General features: G+C 40.1%; 1 protein-coding gene across 1 annotated transcript; it reads left to right on the forward strand.

Moving 5' to 3' along the window:
- Positions 1-5095: 5095 nt before the first annotated feature.
- On the forward strand, positions 5096-25857 carry GHITM (growth hormone inducible transmembrane protein). The gene is made up of 9 exons (XM_053692071.1): positions 5096-5213; positions 6564-6710; positions 9656-9758; positions 10237-10348; positions 20787-20928; positions 21431-21539; positions 22278-22466; positions 23755-23926; positions 24837-25857. The coding sequence occupies exons 2-9, from the start codon at positions 6579-6581 to the stop codon at positions 24922-24924; spliced, it is 1047 nt and encodes a 348-aa protein (XP_053548046.1). The 5' UTR covers positions 5096-5213; positions 6564-6578; the 3' UTR covers positions 24925-25857.
- The last annotated feature ends 1396 nt before the right edge of the window (positions 25858-27253 follow it).

The raw sequence follows: 27253 nt of genomic DNA on the forward strand, positions 1-27253 counted from the left end.
TTTCAATTTATCTACATCGGAACAGTTGTTCAGATGTAGGCACTTTAGCCCTGACACGAAAGGGTTAAAGGGACAAACTGCTAGGCACAACTGCGTCACTTTAATTATTACTCACAATGCTTTTGTTTTTAACCTTGTGCCTGCAGCTGTTTTCTCTTACTTTAACCCTTTACAATTGCTGTTTAGTGAAATTCTGAATCTTTACACTGGGCGCCGCCATCTTGGGGTGTAAGTATTAAAGGGACACTGAACTCAATTTTTTTCTTTTGTGATTCAGATAGAGCATGCAATTTTTAACAACTTTCTAATTTACTCCAATTATCAAATTTCTTTATTCTCTTGGTATCTTTATTTGAAATGCAAGAATGTAAGTTTAGATGCCTGCCCATTTCTTGTGAACAACCTAGGTTGTTCTTGTTGATTGGTGGATAAATTCACCCACCAATTAACAAGTGTTGTCCAGGGTCTGAACCAAAAAAATAACTTAGATGCCTTCTTTTTCAAATAAAGATAGCAAGAGAACGAAGAAAAAATGATAATAGGAGTAAATTAGAAAGTTGCTTAAAATTGCATGTTCTATCTGAATCACAAAAGAAAAAAAAATGGGTTCAGTGTCCCTTTAACCCCTTAATGACCGAGGACGTGCAGGGTACGTCCTCAAAAAAAAGGCAGTTAACGCCTGAGGACGTACCCTGCACGTCCTCGGTGTGGAAAGCAGCTGGAAGCGATCCTGCTCGCTTCCAGCTGCTTTCCGGTTATTGCAGTGATGCCTCGATATGGAGGCATCCTGCAATAACCTTAGATGGCCATCCGATGCAGAGAGAGCCACTCTGTGGCCCTCTCTGCACCGGACATCGATGGCCGGTATCGTTGGTGGGTGGGAGCCGGTGTGGGAGGTGGGTGGCGGCCATCGATGGCCCTTGTCATGTGGAGGGGGGCGGGATCGTGGGCGTGCACGTCGGGGCGCGGGGGGGGGCGCGCGCACGTGCACGTGGGGGCGCGCGCGGGGGCGCGCCGGGGCAGGGACCGGGTGGGGACCGCTGCACTACAGAAAAAAATGTGTCCCAAAATAAAAGTGGGACAAGTAATTTTAAAAAAAAACACCTTATTCGGTATTTAGGTGGTGGGGGTTGGTCGGGGGGGGGGGGGGGTGGGGGGAAATAACAAAAAATAAAAATTAAATAAATATTTGATTGTGAAAAATGGGTACTGGCAGACAGCTGCCAGTACCCAAGATGGCCCCCAATAAGGCAGAGGGGGAGGCTTAGAGAGCTGTTTTGGGGGGGATCAGGGAGGTTGGGGGCTAAGGGGGATCCTAAACACAGCATATGTAAATATGCTTTTTTTTTTTTTCTTTTTAAAAAAAAAAAAATCTTTTATTTTAGTACTGGCAGACTTTCTGCCAGTACTTAAGATGGCGGGGACAATAGTGGGGTGGGGGAGGGAAGGGAGCTGTTTGGGAGGGATCAGGGGGTGGGATGTGTCAGGTGGGAGGCTGAACTCTACACTAAAGCTAAAATTAACCCTGCAAGCTCCCTACACACTACCTAATTAACCCCTTCACTGCTAGCCATAATACACGTGTGATGCGCAGCAGCATTTAGCGACTTTCTAATTACCAAAAAGCAACGCCAAAGTCATATATGTCTGCTATTTCTGAACAAAGGGCATCCCAGAGAAGCATTTACAACCATTTGTGCCATAATTGCACAAGCTGTTTGTAAATAATTTCAGTGAGAAACCTAAAATTGTGAAAAAATTAACGTTTTTTTTTAATTTGATCGCATTTGGCGGTGAAATGGTGGCATGAAATATACCAAAATGGGCCTATATCAATACTTGGGGTTGTCTACTACACTACACTAAAGCTAAAATTAACCCTAGAAGCTCCCTACATGCTCCCTAATTAACCCCTTCACTGCTGGGCATAATACGCGTATTTTGCGCAGGGGCATTTAGCAGCCTTCTAATTACCAAAAAGCAAAGCCAAAGCCATATATGTCTGCTATTTCTGAACAAAGGGGATCCCAGAGAAGCATTTACAACCATTTATGCTATAATTGCATAAGTTGTTTGTAAATAATTTCAGTGAGAAACCTAAAGTTTGTGAAAATATTTGTGAAAAAGTGAAAAAAAAATTTTATTTGATCGCATTTGGCGGTGAAATGGTGGCATGAAATATACCAAAATGGGCCTAGATCAATACTTTGGGATGTCTTCTAAAAAAAAATATATACATGTCAAGGGATATTTAGGTATTCCTGACAGATATCAGTGTTCCAATGTAACTAGCGCTAATTTTGAAAAAAAGTGGTTTGGAAATAGCAAAGTGCTACTTGTATTTATGGCCCTATAACTTGCAAAAAAAGCAAAGAACATGTAAACATTGGGTATTTCTAAACTCAGGACAAAATTTAGAAACTATTTAGCATGGGTGTTTTTTGGTGGTTGTAGATGTGTAACAGATTTTGGGGGTCAAAGTTAGAAAAAATGTGTTTTTTTCCATTTTTTCCTCATATTTTATAATGTTTTTTATAGTAAATTATAAGATATGATGAAAATTATGGTATCTTTTGAAAGTCAATTTAATGGCGAGAAAAACGGTATATAATATGTGTGGGTACAGTAAATGAGTAAGAGGAAAATTACAGCTAAACACAAACACCGCAAAAATGTAAAAATAGCCTTGGTCCCAAACGGACAGAAAATGGAAAAGTGCTGCGGTCATTAAGGGGTTAATGCGCACTGTGACGCATTCACAGATCTGTGATATTGTTGTCTTCCTGACAAGCATCACTGTGCACTTCAGTTTAGAATGCACCATACAGAGCAGTGGCTGCATTTATCTATATTATTCCTGAGGGCTTTTTTATATTTGTTATGTAACTTTTAAAATGTGCATAAATAAAAAGAGAGAAGCGCTCATCCTGGGAATGAACAATAGCATAATAGCGTGTTCTATTGCTAGTTACCACCCGAGAAGCAGCCTCCTTTTGCTCAACATGTGCCTTTCACAGAGAAGAACTTTCCTGAAGCATATCAGTCTGATCCTGACTTCACAGTACAGTCCAGCCCCGAAATACCAGGCAATCCCTCTCTGAACGAGAGAAACGGCAAAACCCCAGACGTACGTTTCGGCCTATTGTGGGCCTTGTCAGTGGGGTGCAGCCATATCCCTCTAGGCACACTGAGCAACAGGTCCACGTCTGGATTCCCGCATCAAGCTTAGGGAGACTTCCCTATGTCATAATTTGCATTAAAAAAAAAAAGAGAGAAGCGCTCAACCTGGGAATGAACAATAGCATAATAGCTTGTTCAATGGCTAGTTACCACCTGATGAGGCCTAAAATAGGCCGAAACGTACGTCTGGGGTTTTGCCGTTTCTCTCGTTCAGAGAGGGATTGCCTGGTATTTCGGGGCTGGAGTGTACTGTTAAGTCAGGATCAGACTGATATGCTACAGGAAAGTTCTTCTCTGTGAAAGGCACAAAAAGAGGCCGCTTTGTGTGTGGTAACTAGCCATAGAACAAGCTATTATGCTATTGTTCGTTCCCAGGTTGAGCGCTTCTCTCATTTTATTTATGCAAACTTATAAAATGTGTTTAAAAATAAGAAATATGTAAAGCTTCTGCTTTTTATTGTGCAAGATAATCCCAAGTGCAAGGTACAGTTTACAGCTGTAAGCTAACTGCTTCTGTCACAGGATGCAGCAACATGCTACAAGATGGCGGCACCCAGTGTAAATATGAAGGACTTTGCCAACTGGATTCTGTAATGGGTTAAAGAGAGAGGCGTTTTAGAGAGCTGCAGATTCAGAAGGAAAACACTAGCATGGCCAATAACTGTGCTGCTGTAGTTGTGCCCAGGCATCTAATGTCCCTTTAATTCTTAAGATTGTTTATTTAACTGCCCCCAGATAGGCTGGAGAGGATCTAGCAGACTGCATAATTTCACACTGCAACATGCTACACAGTGATTGCTTGGTCTGCACAGCTTATTTACATACATCCCAAAATGTGTGGCTATTAGGGACTCAAGAGGTTGAGGGGGTGGGGCTGCTTCATAAGTGGTGGGGGTCACATGTAGATAGTTGAATGCTATTATGGGTGTATCTGGGTGGTTTGTAGACGTATCTGGGTGGTCTAAGGAAAACTCTGCAAAGATTGCTGTCTCAGACGAACAGCAGAACTGAGTTCAGAATTAAAGGGATATGATTTTTTTATTTCATGATTCATTACATATTAAAAAAAATCTAATTTACTTCTAGCATCAATTTTTATTCATTCTCTTGTTATCTTTTGTTGAAAAGCAGAGATGTAAGCTTATTTCTGGAGCACCATATGGCCGCAGTTTTGTAAGAATATTATCCATTTGCAAGAGCACTATTTCCTGCCATAAAGTGCTCCAGAAGCGTACCTAGGTATCTCTTCAACACAGAATATCATGGGAAGGAAGCAATCTTGCTAAAAGAAGTAAATTAAAAAAAAAACTTTTTTTTTAAAATGGCAAGGGCAGTCTGAATCACAAAACTTTTTTTTGTTCCATATCCCTTTAAGAACTGTCCCTTTTGTGCAGTTCCATATCCCTTTAAGAACTGTCCCTCTCAAATGGGGACAGTTGTGAGGTACGTACTGCACAAAAGGAAATAAGCAATAGTTAAAAAGGCTTTTCATGAGGTATGTCCCTAGGCTGCAAAATAATGCAAACTCTATTAACAAAATGGCAATATTTTTGCAAAGCAGTTAGTAAACATTGGCTGTAATAAAACTATTAAGATAAAAGAAAAAATTGTAACCATATTATACGTTATACGGTTTCACTACTTCTCCTATTTTCACTCACAATAAAAGCTCTTATTATATAGTGAACCGAACTTCCCATCACTACTATTATAATGTTTACTTGTCCTTAGTTTATGTAACATGGGTGCATGACGTAAATGAAGTCACAGCCATTACTTACAACGCACTTTCCATGCAGATTCATGGGAAGTGTAGTCGGGGGCGGGAGCTTTCAGAGAGAGGAAGTTTGTCGAATGCGCTCACGGGAGATGTAGTTTAGGGAACGCTGAGTGAGTCTTGACTTTCAGCTAAGGACTTCATGTCCCAGTTTACATAGCGCGGCGTGGAGGAAATACTCGGGAAGATTCGGGAAGGTTTCAGTGAGTTACATCATAGTTTGGCCGGAAGCTGCAGCATTTTGTATTGGAGAAAGGTGAGTAGTTGAGTTGCTGTATCTGACTTGTGACCCCACTGCAGGGTAATTCCATTATCCTTGTGACCCCACTGCAGGGTAATCTCACTATCCTTGTGACCCCACTGCTGGGTAATCTTACTATCCTTGTGACCTCTTTGCAGGGTAATCTCATTAGCCTTGTGTCCACACTGCTGTGTAATCTCACTAGCCTTGTGTCCCCACTGCTGTGTAATCTCACTAGCCTTGTGACCCCACTTCTGGGTAATCTCACTAGCCTTGTGACCCCCACTGCTGGGTAATCTCACTAGCCTTGTGACCCCCACTGCTGGGTAATCTCACTAGCCTTGTGACCCCACTGCTGGGTAATCTCACTAGCCTTGTGACCCCACTGCTGGGTAATCTCACTAGCCTTGTGACCCCCACTGCTGGGTAATCTCACTAGCCTTCTGGGTAATCTCACTAGCCTTGTGCCCCCACTGCTGGGTAATCTTACTATCCTTGTGACTTCTTTGCAGGGTAACCTCATTAGCCTTTTGACCGCACTGCAGGGTAACCTCATTAGCCTTGTGACCACACGGCATTGTAATCTCACTATCCTTGTGACCCCACGGCAGTGTAATCTCACTATCCTTGTGACCCCACGGCAGTGTAATCTCACTAGCCTTGTGCCCCCACTGCTGGGTAATCTTACTATCCTTGTGACCTCTTTGCAGGGTAACCTTATTAACCTTTTGACCGCACTGCAGGGTAACCTCATTAGCCTTTTGACCGCACTGCAGGGTAACCTCACTATCCTTGTGACCCCACGGCAGTGTAATCTCACTATCCTTGTGACCCCACGGCAGTGTAATCTCACTAGCCTTGTGCCCCCACTGCTGGGTAATCTCACTATCCTTGTGACCCCACGGCAGTGTAATCTCACTATCCTTGTGACCCCACAGCAGTGTAATCTCACTATCCTTGTGACCCCACGGCAGTGTAATCTCACTATCCTTGTGACCCCACGGCAGGGTAACTTCACTGCTTGGGCTGACTGTCTTTGTGACCCCCACTGCATTGTAACCTCACTGCTGGATGGTGACTGGCTCTGTGACCCCGTTGCAGGGTAACATCACTGCTGGGGCTGACTGGCTGTGTGACCCCCCAGAAGGGTAACCTCATTGCTGGGGCTGACTGGCTGTGTGACCCCGTTGCAGGGTAACCTCAGTGCAGCGTTATTTGTAGTGTACTGTGTCTTGCAAAAGTAATATTTAGCACAGACAAGATCTGATTCACACCTTACTAAAATATGTTGCTACTTATCTGCTTTATATTTCATAATAGTTGTATATGGTTTGGATTGAATAAAAACATTTTTTTTTTCTACAGTGATCTTGAGACAGAATGTTTGCAGCCAGGTTAGTATGTCTGCGAAGCCTGCCGTTGGGGGCACTTCATCCTACCATGACCCAGGGATCACCAGCTATAAGAAATTCAGCCCTCAAAACAAACCAGTGGCTTTTAAAGCCTAACCAGGTGAGTTTTGTGTCTACAGTAGTACCGTTTACTAGGGATCTGTGATACAAATCATATTATGTTTCTTTATGGAGTGCTTGTTTAACCTCCTTATTGCTTTGTAAAGCCAGAGATAATCTGTTTACCTGTATGTATCAAGAATGAAGTCCCAGTGTTACCAGTATATGTTTCAAACTCTAGAGCTTTCCAAATTGATCTGATTTCATATTTGTGCAATATCCGTTTCTATCCTCTTCCGTGATCACAATCTGTGCATCCTTTGAAAGGAACATAATAAACTTTTTTTGAAAATCTATTGCATATTTTAGCTCCTGATAAAGGCAGCATATAGATACATAAAAAAAAATAGATGTTAATTTACGTGTTAGCTCAAGATTAGAATAGGGCGGTATTATAGTAAGAACACTTTTTTTTTTCTTTATAGAATACAGTTGTATATTGTAAATTGTGGTTTTATTTTAGTTTTGTTTGCTTGACGGCCCATGATAGGAGAAAAATGACATGGTCTTATTTGCCAGAGCATGTAATTTTAAAGGGAAATGAAACCTAAAACAATTATTTCATGATTCAGATGAAACATACTATTTTAAACAAGTTTCCAATTTACTTATTTTATCTTTTAATTGGCTTGGTTCTCTTGGTATCCTTTGTTAAAAAAGCATACCTAGGTAGGCTCAGCAGCTGGGAGCTAGCTGCTGATTGGTGGCTGCACATATATATCTCATCATTGGCTTACCTATGCGTTCAGCTAGCTCCCAGTAGTGCATTGCTGCTCCTTAAAGGGACACTGATCCCAAATTTTTTCTTTCGTGATTCAGATAGAGCATGCAATTTTAAGCAACTTTCTAATTTACTCCTATTATCAAATTTTCTTCATTCTCTTGGTATCTTTATTTGAAATGCAAGAATGTAAGTTTAGATGCCGGCCCATTTTTTGTTAACAACCTGGGTTGCTCTTGCTGATTGGTGGATAAATTCATGCGCCAATAAAAAAAAGTGCTGTCCACAGTACTGAACCAAAAAAAAAAAATCTTAGATGCTATCCTTTTTCAAATAAAGATAGCAAGAGAATTAAGAAAAATTGATAATAGGAGTAAATTAGAAAGGTGCTTAAAATTGCATGCTCTATCTGAATCACAAAAGAAAAATTTGGGTTCAGTGTCCCTTTAAATATAGGATACCAAAACAATGAAGCAAAATTGATAATTTAAGTAAATTAGAAAATTGTTTAAAATTATCTGAATCGCGAAAGAAACATTTTAAGGTTTTATGTCCTTTAAAGAAGTGGTTCTCAACCAAAGTAACCTCAAGGCCCGGTAAGTTTTAGCCAGACATGTCCAGGGCCCAGTAGTAGATCTCCATGGCTCCTGGTGTGTTGCTTAAGCTGGGGTTTTCAGTTGCCCTATTAGTAACTAAGCAGTTAAGTGTGGGTTTAGTGGGGACCCTGGCCCCAGAGTGTGGTTTGTTTCTCAGGGAACCCTAGATTGTGGGAGGTGTCCTGTTGGGGGTCTGTGACAGACAGTGGAGGCCCTTCCCTAATTTTTGCCTGGGGCCCTGATTGGTCTCAGTCTGCCCCTGGTGCGCAGTGGGGGCAGGACAGGTCGCGGCCCACCAACAGGGCTGTCACGGCCCGGTACATGGCCATGGCCCAGCTGTTGAGAAACCAGGCTTTAAAGACTATCAACTCTGCAATACTATGTGTTTAATCTCTGCAAACGGGTTAAACACACTTTAGTAGTATGATCGAGTGACGAATATGGCCGCGGGTAGCACATTCGGCTCTTTTCGGATCTTTGTGTGATGCACTTTCAAACAAATACCGCACCAAAAAGAGCCGAATGCGCTACCCGCGGCCATATTAGTCACTCGTTCATACATAGAATGACAGATGCACATATCTACTATTTAGACACGGTTAAACACATAGTAGTCAAGGTCAATAGTCTAAATATTACATGCTCTAACAAATTAAAGGGACACTGTACTCAAAATTTTTCTTTCGTAATTCAGATTGAGCATGACATTTTAAGCAACTTTCTAATTTACTCCTATTGTCAAATTTTCTTCATTCTCTTGGTATCTTTATTTGAAATGCAAGAATGTAAGTTTAGATGCCGGCCCATTTTTGGTGAACAACCTGGGTTGTCCTTGCTGATTGGTGGATAGATCCATCCACCAATAAAAAAAGTGCTGTCCAGAGTACTGAAACAAAAAAAAGCTTAGATGCCTTCTTTTTCAAATAAAGATAGCAAGAGAACGAAGACAAATTGATAATAGGAGTAAATTAGAAAGTTGCTTAAAATTACATGCTCTTTCTGAATTACAAAAGAAAAAATTTGGGTACAGTGTCCCTTTAACATGTTATTTGTTTACTATTATGGCCCTTTAAAGGGATATTAAAGGGGAAAAAAGAAAATGCGCTAATATGTTAGAGGATTTTATTATTGCACTATAGGCTTTATATAACTGTGTGTTTTACTCCTGCAAATATAGTTAAAGTCAGCTCCAATGCAGCAATAACTACTGGGAGCTAGCTGAACACATATAGAGAACAAATGACAAGATACAATCACCAGCTTGCTCCCAGTAGATATATGTATATTTTATTTTCAACAGAGGATATCAAGAGAACAAAGTAAAATAGAAGGGAATGTAAAGTGTCTTAAAATTGCATGCCCTATGAATCATGCAGGTTTAATTGTGACTTTCCTATCCCTTTAAAGTGCTGTGCTAGTGAGTTGCTGTAAAGTGTGGGCTGGGCAAGGAAGGGGTCAACGAGAGGTGAAAGGGGGCGACACACAAGATAGTGAGATATGAGGAGTTATGGAGGTGTTTATCTGTAGATTTGTTTTTTGCTGACTTATGTGCCAAGAATGAAATACATATGATTTGCTAGTATTTTACTGGAACTACAGTTAATTAACTAAGCGTTGTTTTTCTAATAGGGTTATTCCACCAAAAGCAGGTTTGGGTTACGCCGTGCCAAGTCAGCTCGTGAGGAAATCAAAGAAGCAGCGTTTGAACCATCAATGGGCACAGCAGCTCGGTGTAAGTTACTTCTGAAAGTTTAGCATTTGGTTCCCAAGTGTTTCATGAGCTGCTTATTTTATGCCAAGTTGTAAAAACTTGAGACTCCAGATTACAATGGAATGAATACCTTAGTATTAGATAAAAAGAAAAGGTGACGTTTATACAAAGGGGCTGAACGCCCCGGGGGGAAACGAGGATTTTTTGTTTTATGAATCGTCATCTGTCAATCAATTAGACAATATGGCGGGTGGGAGAGCTGCACTTATCGGCGAATCGGTAAAAAAGTAAAAAATTTGCAAAAAATAAATCAATCTAAAAAATGTCATGACTTAAACTCTGGCTCTATACAATGCCGTGAGGCACTCGGGTTAACTTTACATTTACTTTAAGTCCTAAAGAAGTCATGTGACTCCCACGTCTAAATATCTATAGATACACTTATATCCCTGAGTACTGAAACAATATGTGATTATGTGTTTTCTCCCCTTTGCTTTAGTTGACCTAACCGGGCGACTGATTGTTGCTGGTGGTGCCGTTGTTGGTCTCGGAGCTCTGTGCTATTATGGGTTGGGAATGTCCAATGAAATTGGCGCCATAGAGAAAGCTGTGTAAGTTGGAATTCTTCATTGTGTGATTTTATTGGGAAACGCAGTTACTTTTATTGAGTTATATTCTTGTTTAACCCCTTAACCACATGTACATACCCTGTGCGTTGCACGTTCTTAAGTGTTTTTTAGACCTGTAATAGAGCGGGTCTCTGTGTCAGCGTAAAGACGCACTATTACTACATAACTCACTCCAGTAGGCATTCAGCAATAGCGCGGTCTCACCACTATTGGCCAGAGCCATGCTATTTAACGTACAGGGTATATCAGCTGTCGTTAATGGGTTAATAAGGGCATTTATCTCAGTGTTCTTCTCAAAAGATTTAAATTTGTCAGCTTTTTCTCTAGAGTAGGGTTTTTTAACGCCAGTCCTCAATGAACCCTAATGTGCCAGATTCACATAATTTCCCAGACTGAATGTAGTTAAGATTGTTACATTTGAGTTACTCAATATCCCATGAAGAGAAATACTTAAAACCTGGTGTTTTATGGTTTCTTAAAGGTATAATTAGACATTCATGATTTAGGCAGAGCATGCAATTTTAAACAACTTTCCTATTTACTTCTATTATTTAATTTGCTTCCTTCTCTTGTTATCCTTTGCTAAAAGGTTTATCTAGGAAAGCTCAAGATAAGCAAAGAACCTAGGTTCTAGATGCTGATTGATGGCTGCATATATATACCAATTGTTATTGGCTCATGGAAAGCAGTTTAAAATTGCATGCCCTATCTGAATCATGAAAGTTTTTAATTTTGACTAGACTGTCCCTTTAAAAAAAACAAAAAACATTTTACAAACAGTACTTCCCTATAGCGCACAAGGCATGTGCACACTTCTGAACCTACCTAGATAATCTGTCGTGGAAACTAGTAAAGTTTCAAGAAAACAATACCGAGAGACAAATGTACATTTCATAATGTCCAAATTAAATTTTCACGAGTCAAACATAACACGCAGATAAAAAAAAAACTTTCCAGTTTACTTCTAAGTCCCTTAATGGTTAGGAGCAATTTGTCACAATTTTATAAAAAAAAAAGTTAAAAGGATAGAAAGGTCAATCCTTACACTCACCACGAGAACAATAGGAAAAACAATACCAAAAGACCCCAAAACACTTCTATACCTTTCCCTCCCCAAAATTGAAAATAAAACCCTCAATGCTCATTATGTTAAACAGCGCTAAGCTCCTAATACCCAAAAATTGGAAATCACAAGAAGCCCCAACTGTAGAAGAATGGAAACAACAGGTAGACAAAACGATAGACCTAGCGCGATATCATCACGTGCAGGCGGGAGCCATAGATATACATGAACACATGTTGGGTGAGTGGGCCCAGTCTAGAGCAATAATTATATAAATAACAATTGTCTCAGAGTGCCAATACCCCAACTTTTATCAAGCTACAGCCCCCAGTGCACACTGAACAACCAAACTAAATGCTAAAAGAGTAGGGGATGCCAAACTTACAGCCCACACCCACTAAACTCCTTGTCTATGTCTGGCAAATGGCTTGTACTGAAACGTATATTACCTAGTATACCTCGCATAGACTTGAGAAGCCTTAATAACATGCAGAAGCTGCATGTAGACTCCGCTACCTTTTTGACTTTTATGCACCTTTAACCAGCTGCAAAATGAACAACTGTTATTTTCGGTATTCTGCAGCCACACTGTTTGTGTAATTGTTTTTTTTTTAATATATTTTCTTGCATTTAAAGGGACACTGAACCCAATTTCATGATTCAGAGCATGCAATTTTAAGCTACTTTCTAATTTACTCTTATCAAATTTTCTTCATTCTCTTGGTATCTTTATTTGAAAAACAAGAATGTAAGTTTAGATGCTGGCCCATTTTTGGTGAACAACCTGGGTTCTTGCTGATTGGTGGATAAATTCACCCACCAATAAACAAGTGCTGTCCATGGTACTGAACCAAAAGTTGGCTGACTCCTTAGCTTAGATGCCTTCTTTTTCAAATAAAGATAACAAGAAAACGAAGAAAAATTGATAATAGTAGTAAATTAGAAAGTTGCTTAAAATTGGCTGCTCTGAGGGGGCGGAGCTAGCCACGCAGGATGATGGCTGCCTTTTGAAAGAGCTCTCATCTCCAACTCCGGCTTCAAGCTCACTAACTATGTGCAAACCCCCTTAAAACCTCTACAACCCCTATAGAGAACATCTCTAGGGACCCTCCCCAAGATATGTACCACTTACGGCTTTAAACTAAAGCACTATCTCCACCAGCTCTTTTAAGGACACTGCAGGCTTCCACGCAGCGGCGGACATCTCTACCTCCCCTTCAATCACCGGACCCAGCGACCCACAGGTGCCCTTCAACGTGATTTCACAGGCAGGAGCACACTCCGGATTTACCTGCTACTGCTCGCACTGCCGATAATCTGTCTGGGGTGACGCTACCACGCGGCCAACAACCGAGGCCTGGGACTGTCTGCTCCTAATCACACCTGCAGCGGTAACCTTCAGACTCTTTCTCGTAGTGAGTATTGGCCTATATACACTCAGATATTACTCATTACAGCCCCCCTCCTCCAGACCTAAGGGGACAAATAAGACTCAAACAGGAGGGCCGTGTTGACAGACCCTCACTCTTACAGGAACTCCGGACTTAACTGCAATACTAACCCGCTGTCCGGCATTTTGTCACCACGTGGCATATAACGAAAGTCTGAGCCTGTTTGCCTGCAGCGGTAACCCTCTCCTCACAGTAAATACCAGCATCAGCGAATTCAATTACCGCACACTCCCAATAAATATCCCCCTCCAGGCTCATCACACAGGTGTCAAATTAAGTTTAATGTGGAAGGGTTGAGCTGTCAGTCTCACGCTTCGTCAGAGTATAAAGTAAAAAAGCTGGGATACCGGCCTAACACCCCCTACAAGCCTCTACTGACAGGTTTAAAAACGGACTGTGCTCCCCTTATTTCCTCACCTTGACTGTCCGTCTTCTGAATACCTTAGTGTGGCATAATCCCTGCTCTCTGCAACAGACAAGATCACTGGCCACACAGCCCCCCTACAACCAATCTTTGCTGCTGCCCATTTTACTTTAAACACCCGAATCTATATCTTTGGACTTTTATGTAATGCCTGGCAAAAGGCTGGTCAAATCCGAAAAACTGAACCCCACTAAGACTCTCAACCACTATCTCAAGCCCCCAGGGGCCTCAACACCCATTTGCTCAGAGAGTGACCTAACCTTTGCAACATCATCAATGAGCAACCCCTTATCTACAGAATCCCCCTCCAACATGTATGTCACTAAATCAGACATACTTCATCTTTCATCTAAGGAAGATGTCAAAGAAATACTTCAGGAAATGAGAAGCCTCTTTGGCGACCTACGCAAAGACATGGGGGCGCTTGACCAGAGAGTCACAGAATTGGAAGAAAAGCAAGAGACCATAGATAATACATGCCAACAGATTTCATCTCGTTTCTCAGACCAAGACCGCAAGATTGATGCTTTAGCTGACAAATTGGAAGACCTTGAAAATAGGTGCCGACGCAATAATCTGCGTATCCGGGGGGTCTCGGAAACTGTTTTTCCCCCTGCCATAGAAGGATATCTGCAAGCTCTCTTCAAAATCATAAGAGATAATCCTATGGCAGAGAATATAGCAATTGAAAGGGCACATAGGGCGGTAAGACCCAAACCTCCCCCCAAAGCACCACCCAGGGACATCATAGTTAAATTTTCAAGGTATAAAGACAAGGAAGAGCTCCTCAGGTGTGCTAGAACAAAACACCCTATATTTCACGCTGGGGAAGAGATTTCTTTGTTCTCAGACCTATCTCAAGCAACGCTCCAGAAACGGAGAGAACTTGCTCCTATCACAGCATCCCTGAGAGATCGCAAAATACAGTACAGATGGGGGTTTCCAGTATCCTTGATAGTCTCGGACAACAACAGAACACTAACCTATAGACCTGGAGGCGACATTCAAGCTTTTTGCAAGGAACTTTCCATACCATACTCCGAGCCAACAACAGCTGACACCACCCATCCCACCTCGAGACCCTCACTAGCTCAGGGGCCTACCACTTCAAGAGATGACCCTCGCTAAGATGGCCATACACTTACCACTATACAAACCTTGTCCTTTGCTCCCAGCTAGGCAGGAGTGCCAACACTATGTTGGACCCTCAGACTGGGGAATAACTTTATTGAACTAAGGGACTCTCTGAACCCCTTCTTCGTGGGGTCCGTATCCTTTTGAAATTGCTTGATTTGACCGTCACATTAGGCCACATAAGATCTGTTTACCATTGTGTTAGATTGTTTAACTATTACTGTGTTACCGTTCAAACATGTTTACTTGACCTGTTGTTCTAACTTGTTCTCTCTCCTAGGTTATCCGATAATGCACTGTTTTGTTTTAATAATGTGTTCGCTCCAGAGTATAAATGTGCAACAGATCGAGTTAAGGCTGTTGACAATATCTTATACTCACTACCTACCTCACTTCTCTCTCTCACCTAACAGTAAAATGTTAAGACCTATTTAAGCTATTTTACAACGCCAACTCAGATGGCACCCCCCATTAAAAGAGATACACTTAGTTCCTTGCCCTCACATATTACCACATCCTACAAAACCTCCCTAGGAGCTCTGTCTCGACACTCAGTGAGGAATATCCCAGCACGAAAATCTTATCTCTCTGATTTGTAATAGGTATCCCCATTCCCCAAATATTGTAAAAAAGTAGTTCTCTCCCTTAAGGGACTCTCTGACCCCCTCCTCCATGGGGATCGTATCCTTTTGAAACTGCTTGATTTGGCCGTCACATTAGGCCTCATAATATCTGTTTACCAATGTGTTGGATTGTTTAACTATTACTGTGTTACCGTTCAAATATGTTTACTTGTTCTGTTGCTCTAACTTGTTCTCTCTCCTAGGTTATCCGTTAGTGCACTGTTTTGCTTTATTAATGTGTACGCTCCAGAGTTTAAATGTGCAACAGATTGAATTAAGACTGTCGACAATATCTTAAACTCACTATCTACCTCACTTCTCTCTCTCACCTAACAGTAGAATTTTAAGATTTACTTAAGCCATTTTACAACACCATCTCAGATGACATCCCCAATTAAAAGAGATACACTTTGCCCTCACATATCACCACATCCCATAAAACCTCCCTAGGAACTCTGTCCCGACACATAGTGAGGAATATTCTAGCACGAAAATCTTATCTCTCTTATATGTAATAGATGTCCCCATTTCCCAAATATTGAAAAAAAAGTAGTTCTCTCCCTTCCCTATTTTTTTCTCCTTTTTTTTTTTTTTTTTTTTTTTTTTTTGTCTCCACCACCCTATTTGCACATTAGTTAGCTTTAAATCTCAGTAAATTTGCATCTTCTCTAGCCGGAGAAGGAGATATTTCCCCACTGTAGTTCCTATTCTCGTACTCTTCTTTATTCTTCTCATAAGGCTCCTTATTACCTTTCCTTAATTTCCTACTAGATTCTTCTCTGGTTCATCCCGCCTTAACCTTCTATCCCTGTTTTACCTTCTTTCATCACCTCCTTTGCCCTTCTTACTATCCTTGACTTGTGGTACCCCTTTTTCTTTTTTTTTTTTTTTTTTTTTTTCTTTTTTTTTTTTTTTTTTTTCCTCTCCCCTCCCCTCCTCCCGCTCTCCCCTCGCACCTCTGCCTAACCCTCACAGAACATGGCGGGCAAAATTAGCAGGTTTCAAGACCACTCCTTGAGATTAACGACAATTAATGTGAAAGGGCTTAACAGCCCGGGTAAAAGGTCAATTACGTACAAAGAACTTGTTAAGCTGGGGAGCCAGATAGTCCTGATTCAGGAAACGCATTTCCAAAAACATAAAGAACCTAGATGGCATACTCCCCACTTCACCGCGGCGTATTTCGCCTCAGGACCCCAAAAGAAAAGCGGTGTTGGCATCTTAATCCACAGGTCCCTCCCTCTCCAAATTTCCCAAATTGTCAGAGACCCTGACGGCCGTTTTATCCTTCTGATAGGTCAACTTTTCGGGCAGCAAATGTCAATACTTAATATTTACGCTCCAAACCAAGCGCAAACTGCCTTTTTTAAGAAAATCTCCAATCTGATATTAGACCAGGCTATAGGTACACTCCTTGCCGCTGGAGATTTTAACATAGCTTTTGAACCTACTCTAGACTCCTCAAAGGGGACCTCATCTATACCTAAGACTACCCTTAAAACAATCAGAAATACTTTCTCTAAACTTGCTCTACACGACGTATGGAGGACTTTACACCCCCAGACTAAAGATTACACTTTTTATTCGACTCCACACGACTGTTATACTAGGATCGACCACATCCTGACTGACGCCAACGGCCTCTCTTTAGTTGACAGTTGTGAAATTGGACATATTACTTGGACAGACCATGCCCCAGTTTCCTGCTCCATTCTATGGCCCGACCTCCCAATCATAGCCAAGATATGGAGGCTAGATGACTCCCTCCTTGACGATCCTGTCACACTCTCAGAAATTGAAAGGGATATCACTGAATACTTCTCACTAAACAGTAACACTACTACATCCCCCCAATGTGAGTGGGAAGCACACAAAGCGGTCCTACGAGGTATTTTTATCAAACGGAAAGCTAAGATTCTCAGACAAACTAGAGAAAAACACTCACAGCTTCTAGAAAAGGTCGGCACTTTAGAAAGGGCACACAAACATGACACCACCAATGAGGATCTCAAGCGGGATCTCCTTCAGGCTAGGTCTGACCTCAAATCTCACTTAACAACTACATACCAGCGCCACGCCCTCTATATGAGACAACACTACTATGAAGGCGGTGACAAACCAGGTAAACTCCTGGCCAGGTGTTTACGGAGGAGGCAATTGGCCTCCTACATTCATACATTACAATCCCCAGAGGGCTCAATGATTAAATGCAACAAGCAGATTGCATCTAATTTCAGACACTATTACAATTCGCTATACAACATCCCGAACGTAGTTTCCCTCCAATCTACAGACATGCCCCCAATAGCACCTGAGGAACACCTTGACACTTATTTTCACGGCTTAGGTTTACCTACATTAGATGAGGCAGGCAGAGACCACCTTACCCTACCCATCACATTAGAAGAAATTCAACAGGCCATCAAAAATTCCCCGTCGGGAAAAAGTCCCGGACCGGACGGCTTCTCGATGGGGTACTACAAGAAATTCTTTGCAGTATTAGCCCCTCATCTCCTCACACTATTCAACGACCTACGGGAGAACCCCGTACTATCCAGAGGTCTCCTCGAGGCGCATATAACCGTAATACCAAAACAGGGAAAGCCCCCCACCTCCCCTGCCAACTTTAGGCCCATCTCTTTAATAAACACAGACATGAAAATCCTGGCTAAAATCCTTGCTAACAGATTAAACAAGTATCTCCCTAGTCTGATATCCCCTGACCAAGCCGGGTTCATACCCGGCAGAGAAGCACGAGATAATGTTATAAAAACTATTCAATTAATAAACTTTGCCAAAGCTTCAAACAAGCCTTTAGCCCTTTTCTCGACTGATGCAGAGAAGGCCTTCGACCGCGTTCGTTGGTCTTTTCTGCGGAGGTCTATGAGAGAGATGGGAGTCCCTGAATCCTTTCTGAACATGACCTTTGCCTTATACTCCAATCCCAATGCTAAGATCAGAGTAAACAATACTTTATCAGAGTCCTTTCCCATCAATAACGGGACCAGACAGGGCTGCCCGTTATCCCCGCTTCTCTTTGCTATTTCCATTGAAGTCCTGGCACAAAAGGTCAGACATAATAATGCCATCAAAGGACTTAAGATAGGCCAACTTGAACATAAACAGGCTCTTTACGCCGACGACATCCTTTTTTTTTTAACTGAAGCAGAAAAATCAATCCCAGAATTGTTGTCTGAGCTAGACAACTATGGCAAGGTCTCCAACTTCAAATTGAATATCTCAAAATCAGAAATTTTAAATATCAATACCCCCCCCCAATTATTACACCAAATTAGAGACACATACGGAGTCCCTTTGGCCCGCCAAAAGCTACAATATCTCGGGGTAAATTTGGCAACAACTACACAAGACCTAATCAAGCACAATTATAACCACCTGAAAACAGACATTGCGCGAGACCTATCCTCTTGGCGCAATAAGCCCATCTCTTGGCTGGGCAGGATCGGAGTGGTGAAAATGAATGTTCTCCCTCGGGTCCTTTACCTGATGCAAACCCTTCCGATACCTCTCCACGATAACTACTTCACACAGCTGCAAAAGGTGATAGAACAATTCATATGGGCAGACACAAAACCGAGAGTCCCAAAGAAAACGCAGTACTTACCAAGAGACAGAGGAGGGCTAGGGATACCCAACCTTAGGGCCTACAAACACGCAATAGCACTTCGCCATGTGGTGGAGTGGGCACACAACGCTGACAATAAGATGTGGGTTCGACTTGACAGAGACATCTTTAAACTAAAAAATACCTCAACTCTTGCATGGACTTCACAATCACAGAGACCAAAGAACATACAATACTATCTTATCACAGCAAACATACTATCTGAATGGGACAGGCTCTTGGCCACCAGCACTCATATATCTTCTAAATTTGCCCCACTTTCTCCGCTCCTGGAGAATGTGGACATTCCCTACCATGAGCTTAGAAACAGGATACCTTGCCCTTATCCTCTTAGAACGGGCTCTATCCATTTTATCTCCGAAGGGGGCAGACTGAAATCTCAAACAACCCTAGCGGAATCCCACGGGGAGATATTCTCCTCATGGCTCCATTACAACCAACTGCTGCACTTTATCTCTCACCACAAACACAGACAAGATTTTGGCAGAGAACTAACTTACTTTGAAAATCTGTGTATACAACCCAGTCGCCCTGAACACCTGATCTCTAAACTATACAAAATAACAGTTGAGGTCCCCAACACTTCCCTGCCCTCTTACACGATTGCGTGGCAGAGAGAAATAGGCCATGAAATTGACGCAGAGGTATGGTTGAAATCATTCAAATTAATCAAACAATCATCTGTCTCAGCTAGAGTACAGGAGATTCAACTAAAACTGCTTTGCCGCTGGTACCTTACCCCGGCAAGGCTCTGCAAAATGTACCCCAGACTGCCAGGTTCCTGCTGGAGAGGCTGTGGCGAGGAGGGCACCCTCATGCACATATGGTGGGGGTGCCCGCACCTGCTACACTTCTGGACTGCGGTGTTCCACGAGATGAAGGAAATCTTGGGCTCGGCAATCCCCTTTGCTCCAGAGACACTGCTGTTCTGCTCCCTACCCGGATTGGCGGGTCAGGGCAAGCTGGCTCTCCTATTGATAATGCTGACAGCTGCTAATAAGCTTGTCCCAAAATATTGGAAATCCCAAACAGTCCCAACAGTTCAGGAGTGGAGAGACCAAGTCTGTGATCTCTTACTGTTAGAAAGATACCACTACCTAAAAACCCACAGACTGGATCTACACGAGTTGATGATGGCATACTGGAAGGGCACAATATAGTGTGCCCACTCTTAACACGCCCACCACTAGTATCTACAGACATTCCTTCCCCTCCCCCTCCCTCCCCTCACAATTTCACTATACATCTCCCTCCTCCCCCAAGGTCTCTACTTCCCCCCCCCCCCCCCTTTTTTTTTTTTTTTTTTTTTTTTTTTCTCTTTCCCCCTTCCTCACTTTCTTCTTCTTTTCTTTCTTCCCTTTTCTCCCTAACTACTATCTGTTTTTCTCTTCTCAAAGCACTCTTTCGCCAGTGTCTACTGGAGCTCGCACTCTACTTTCTCATGCATACAGTTAAGAAGGTTATTTCTGAATTTTAAACTTAAAAATTCAAAGAAGCTTTGGTTAATACTTGAGGATTTGATATGAAACTTAATTTGACTTTGGACTTTCGACAACATGGTTCGTTGTATGATTTATTATGGTTCATTTTTAGTCTTATGGATAATCCTACTACTATTATATAAAATTAGACTTTACGGTCCGTTGTACTAAGTCTGTTCATGTATACTTCATTTATGTATAATGTTTGTTTTGTCATATCCTCCTTGTAACACTTTTCAATAAAATTTTGTTGAAAAAAAAAAAAAAAAAAATTGGCTGCTCTATCTGAATCATGAAAGAAAAAATTTGGGTTCAGTGTCCCTTTTAATAAATCTTTTGAAAACCCCCCAAAAAAAGATAGAAAGGTCAAAATGGAAATGTGCACGAGTGAAGTAAAAACATTTCTGCAATAAACTTCCATTGTCAAAAATGCTTCTTATAAAAGCTAATACTGTTGTACAGTCTTTGTTTCTCTTGTTAAATGCATGTGTTGTTTTGAGCATCAGTTTCTAATTAACATGGGTGTCATTGTATAACTTTGCTTTGCACGTGACAAATCAAATTTAAGACCTTTTTTTTTCCTCCTTTTTTCTTGCAGAATTTGGCCTCAATATGTGAAAGACAGAATCCGATCCACCTACATGTACTTTGCTGGCAGCATCAGCCTCACAGCCCTATCTGCTGTGGCTGTTAGTAGGTCGCCTGCTCTTATGAACCTGATGATGAGAGGATCATGGCTGGTGAGGAGTTTTCCTGTCACTAAGAAATCATGGCAGTGCTTTTACATCGCTTTACTGAAATGGATCAGTTTATGGCATTATTTACTTGTGACGGCAATATGAGAAGAACAGTCGGCTTTTTAGATTTCCGGATCTTATTTTACACTTTAAAGAGACATTCAAGGGATATGAAACCCACAATATAAAAAAGTTTCCAATTTACTTCTATTATCAAATGTGCTTTGTTCCCGTGATATTCTGTATTGAAGAGATACCTAGGTAGCATCTGGTGCACTACATGACAGGAAATAGTGCTCTTGCAAAACTGCACTCCAGATATGTGCACACTCCTGAGATTACGTCCCTACTTTTCAACAAGAGATACCAAGAGAACAAAGAAATTTGATAATAGAAGTAAATTAGAAAGTTGTTTAAAATTTCATGCTCTGTCTGAATCATGAAAGTAACATTTTGGGTTTCATGTCCCTTTAACGTGTGTGTGGTTTTTTTTTTCTCTCCTTAGGCCATCGGGGCAACATTTGCAGCAATGATTGGTGCTGGGATGCTCGTGAGGTCTATATCCTATGAGCAAAGCCCTGGAGCTAAACATCTTGCTTGGTTGTTACATGCAGGTATGTTACATTACGGATCAACCACAACTACATATACAGGTAGCCCTCAGTTTACGCCGGGGTTAGGTTCCAGAAGGAATGGTTGTAAATCGAAACTGTTGTAAATTGAAACCCAGTTTACAATGTAAGTCAATGGGAAGTGAGGGAGATAGGTTCCAGGCCCCTCTCAAAATTGTCATAAGTAAAACCTAATACATTATTTTTAAAGCTTTTAAATGAAGACTTTAAATGCTAAACAGCATTATAAACCTAATAAAATAATCACAGAACAGAGACTTCACTTGCATTTTTCTGCAAACGGTTCTTTCTATGCATTCCAATCTGGACTGATTTTTAGACAGGAAGATCTAGTTCCTTTGAAATCCGCTCGATAGCTCAGGTCTGGTTAAACTGATTAATTTCAGCTTGCTTGGCTTTGCTGCAACACAAGCGGACAGCTCCACCTACTGTCTATTTTAATAAATGCACTGCTTCTCAATGCTTTTCAATAGCAGTCACATGACTGGAAAAAAAAGGTTGTTATTCTGAAACGGTGTAAATTGAACCGTTGTTAAACGAGGGCCACCTGTAATCTGTTTTGCAACCAGGGGATATATGCAATAAACACATCCTAAACACTCATATGTATGTTTCTAGTTAATAATTTTGTTCATGGTAAGAAATAAAAATACATCATCTACATGCACTGTAATGGGGATAAACTGTACATCGGTGCTCACTAGTGATTATTTTCTGCAGGTGTGATGGGCGCAGTGGTTGCGCCATTAACCTTGTTGGGGGGTCCTTTGCTTATCAGAGCTGCCTGGTACACAGCTGGCATTGTTGGTGGTCTATCTACTGTGGCTATGTGTGCCCCAAGTGAGAAGTTCCTGAATATGGGAGGGCCCCTGGGAGTGGGTCTGGGCCTGGTGCTTGCGTCATCCATTGGTAAGTATGGTTGCTAGGTCTATATGTTTATATGTTTCACTAATGTAAAAGTCACTGCATTTTAATTTATTCAAAATATATATATAATTTTTATTTTTTTATTTAGTGTTTAATGTCCCTTTAAACAAATGCTAGATTAGATGATGTACTCAAAGCAAAGATTACTTTCAGAATAATAGAAAATAGAATAGATATATTTTTTTAATTACATTGGTTATTTAAATACTGATAAAATTAGTAGTAAGTTTTGGTTTCTAGAAAGAACTTTCGTTTTATAAAGTGTCAGACACGAGTATGTTGAAATCTAAGTTTCCCTTATCCCCTAATCTTCTGAGGACAAATAGGGACACACAAAATTTGCAAACAATGGCCATGTGGGACATTTTAATGTTAAAGTGGTGGTAAACTTTACATTTTTTAAAATCAGGTCTGGAATTGAAGCAATATTTTCCAGGGACTTTAATTGATCGCTTCTAACGAAGATGCGCTGTAAGTTACGGTTTGAATTGTTCTCCAATCAGGGTTCTAGCCATACGTCACATTTTCTGTAGCTAGAGTGCCGATTGGAGAACAGTTCCAACCACTGGCTCACAAAAAAATATGAGTTTTGAAGTGGACGGTCGGAGCACGGGGGTATTAGAAAGGCACGCTAGATTAAAAAGTAAGTTACAGCGCACCTTTATTAGAAGTTATCAATTAAAGTCCATCTAACATATTGCTTAGATTCCGGACCTGGTTTTAAACATGTAAAATGTACCATTACTTTAAAGGAACTTTATACCCAGTTAAATAGTTACTATAACATTGCTGTATTCCACACATACATTGCTTGTACATTATCTGTTCCTTATTGTCTTTAGCAGAATAGATTAGATAAGGAGAAACCTAGGTTTCAATACGTGGCTCACATTAATCAGGCATTGGAAATAACAGGAAAATGGTTAAAAATAAAGTATATTGCATTTTTTTTTATAATTTTATATTTCATTCTCAAAGTGTTTTTAATGTCTTTTTAACTGCTTGTTAGTTCAGGCTGTGAAATTGCTTATTTTTATAATCATGTATTATCGTTACCCTTGAATTCTGTATGATAAAGTTACGTGCATGTGCATATGTAACATACATAAGTATGCAATAGAATAGAACAAGTACCATGTTAATAACTTTGTCAGTTTTTTATTTCCTTAAGTTGCTAAAGCTACAGAATATAGAATGGGGCACACATTTCTGCCTTATGAATTAAAACCTTCTTATTGAAAGATGAACTAAAATATTTTTCTGTATCTAGGGAGTGCGTTCCTTCCCCCTACCTCTGCATTTGGGGCTGGCCTCTATTCCATTGCTATTTATGGCGGACTGGTGCTTTTCGGCATGTTCCTTCTATACGATACACAGAAAGTTATCAAACGCGCTGAGACACACCCATTGTATGGAGTACAAAAATTTGACCCAATAAATTCGTAAGTAGTTTACGTTGTTCAAGGTATTGATCATTAATGAAAGTAGGTAATGACTTTATAGTTTAATGGTATTTGTCATTACTACTTGTTTCTGTACTTGAAATATTGAAAAAATTATGTCTTTAGCCTGTATTTAAAGATCAGTCAACACAGTAGATTTGCATAATCAACAAATGCAAGCTAACAAGACAATGCAATAGCACTTAGTCTGAACTTCAAATGAGTAGTAGATGTTTTTTCTGACAATTTTAAAAGTTATGTCTATTTCCACTCCTGTACCATGTGACAGCCAATCAGCCAATCACAAATGCATTCACGCTTATTCTGTGAATTCTTGCACATGCTCAGTTGGAGCTGGTGACTCAAAAAGTTTAAATATAAAAATACTGTGTGCACATTTTGTTAATGGAAGTAAATTGGAAAGTTGTTTAAAATTGCTGCTCTATCTGAATAATGAAAGTTTAATTTTGACTTGAGTGCCCCTTTAACATAAAATCCAATTTTTTTGCTTTCATGATTCAGATAGAGCATACTATTTCAAATAACTTTCTAATTCACTTCTATCAAATTTGCTTTATTCTCTTGGAATCCTTTACTGAAGTAGCAGCATCGCATTACTGGGACTAGCTAAACATATCTAGTCAGCCAATAACAAGACATAAATGTGTGCAGCCACCAATCACATACTTGTTCCCAGTAGTGTAGGATATCCACTTATTCTTTTTTTAACAAAGGATTCCAAGAGAATAAAGTACATTTAAAAATAGAAGTGAATTTAAAAGTGTCTTAACATTCTATGCAATATCTGAATCATGCAAGTTTAATTTTTACGTTCCTATCATTTTAAGGGATTTAGTTGAGGGTATGTTATGATGTTTCCTTTTTAACAATCTTGAATTTTCATTTTCAGGTGCCTGGGGATATACACAGATACCCTGAACATCTTTATCCGTGTGGCCATGATGTTGGCTGGTGGAGGTGGGAACAGGAGGAAATAAATCAGTGCTGCACTCAAAATCCTATATTGTTCTCCCTAGCAGTTTGCTTTAATTCCAGACTATAAATAAATGCTAATATAAACATCTTCAGCAAGATTATGTTTATTGTGGGCAACCAAGGTAGAAACGCGTTGATTTAATCTATTCTGAAAGAATAAGCACTCGGCCCCTGTGTATAATTTAAGATAGGAGCATAGAAATATTCATTTTATCATTGGTGATAAATAGCACAGAGTGGAAGACGCAGGTTAAAATCAATTAACATCCTGATGAAATTACATTGCTTTGGAAAATAAACACTAGATCTTCATAAATTCTTTCAACAAAAGTGCGTTATGCTGCAGCTGAAAGATTCGTTCGCAATTGCCTCTCCAGCAAGTATGGGGATTTATAACCACGCAATACGTTTCATCCTTATTTACAGAGAATGGTCTGAGAAATTAGCTTTAGCATTTTAAATCTGGAAGAACTGCTGTATCCCTAAAATTAGCATTCATGTTGATTCAAAACATTCACAACTTATATAAATTATCAAATTTACTTTGTTCTTTTTCTATCCTTTTTGCTGAGATGGGTGAATTGTCTGGCAGCAATTTGCAACAGTGTTTTTAAGTGTTATACATAATACAGATATTGCTGACTTATGGTGCTCCAGGCACGTGCATGTACCTAAGCCTGCCTACCTACTTTTCTACAAAGGATACCAGAAGAACAAAGTAAATGTCATCTGAATTGTGGGGGAAAAAATGGGTTTGATGTTCCTTTATATATAGTCTCATCTTTACAAGGAAACATTACAGCTGTGTTTGCACAACTACATATTTTATTCAGTATTTAGTGATCAGTTTAAGTTATTGTTCAAAAGAGATTTAAATACAACGTAGGTAATTAATTTGTATTTTTGTTAACATAATAAAAGAATCTTTATTTTGATTTTGGCTGAGATTATTAATGGTATTTGCAGTAGTCATACAGTACATTGAGTGAATTGAAACGGTGCAGATGCTTAAACAGACATAAAAACACAGGCTTTCTGCAGTTTTGCAACAAATGAAGATACTAGATATGTGTGAAAACTTGTGAATACATGAACACCTTGTTGGCTACGTTTTTTTATTAAATGCCAAATTCCCCCACCTCTTTCCTTATTTAAAAACCCAATTTGAACTTGTTGCTGCCGTAGATAAAGCTAGCCACAGTCATTACGTTAACAAAAGGTACCTTTAAAAAAAAAAAAAGAGAGATTAAAGTGATGGTAAACTTAAAAGATTTTACTATCAGGTCCCAAATCTGAGCAATATTTTACAGGGATTTTAATTGCTAAATTCAAATGCAGATGCACTATAACTTTGTGAATGCCGTATGGCTAGAGAGCCGATTGGAGAACAGTTAAAAACTTCTCACCAAAAAAAAAAAGTTTTGAAGTGGGCGGCCAGAGCACGGTATAAGAATGTCACAACTACATTAAGTAAGTTATAGTGCATCTGCTTTAGAATTGATCAATTAAACTCCCTGTAAAATATCGCTTGGATTCGGGACTTGATTGTAAAATCTTAAGTTTACCATCACTTTAAATACACATTAAAATTATTTCCTTTTCTTTTTAAATTGATCTCTTTCCCTCCCCCCAATGCAGCCATTGACTTACACGTTTGATGCCCACAATGACATTTCATCAGATTGGTTTGCTTTGTAGGAAAAAAAACAAATTAAAGCTATTTTTTAACATCTGTTAGAAGTGCACTTCATTGCAAGCAAAATGCATTTCAAATAAGTGTTTTAAAGCTTAAATTTTATTTGCATTGGTTTGCAGTCTAGGGACATTTGTCTTTAAAAGTCTATAGAATGTTGTTTATCTTACCTCCTTTTTAACCACCCTTTACGAAAATTCATAAAAGAAATATATTTCTTGGATTTAACAATTTAAATGAAATAAAAAATGTAGGAATTACAACAAGGAACATTTAGATTAGGAAGCTCACATAGGAAAAATGTTTCTTTGAAATAAATTTTGATGAAAGATTAGAATATTATTTATTTTGTTATTAATTATGCCTAATGTTCAAGTGGAGAACGGCATGGGGAGGCAGCCTTGTAAACAATGCTGAGATTGACTAATGTTTCCTATACTGAATTTTGTGTGTTGGCTGCTCGAGGGTAGAAGCAACAATTTGTTGCGGTCCCAGACCTGTTTCTGGGCTGGGAACTGTTATGTAGATGACCAGCTGAAAGAGCTGTGGTTTTCTTTGTATATGCAATACCACTGTCTCTTTTTTTTTGTTTGTTTAAAGGGATAGAAAGGTCAGAATTGAAATGTGCTAATAGAAGC

This window comes from Bombina bombina, chromosome 9 (genome assembly GCF_027579735.1).
Source record: "Bombina bombina isolate aBomBom1 chromosome 9, aBomBom1.pri, whole genome shotgun sequence".
Taxonomy (NCBI): Eukaryota; Metazoa; Chordata; class Amphibia; order Anura; family Bombinatoridae; genus Bombina; species Bombina bombina.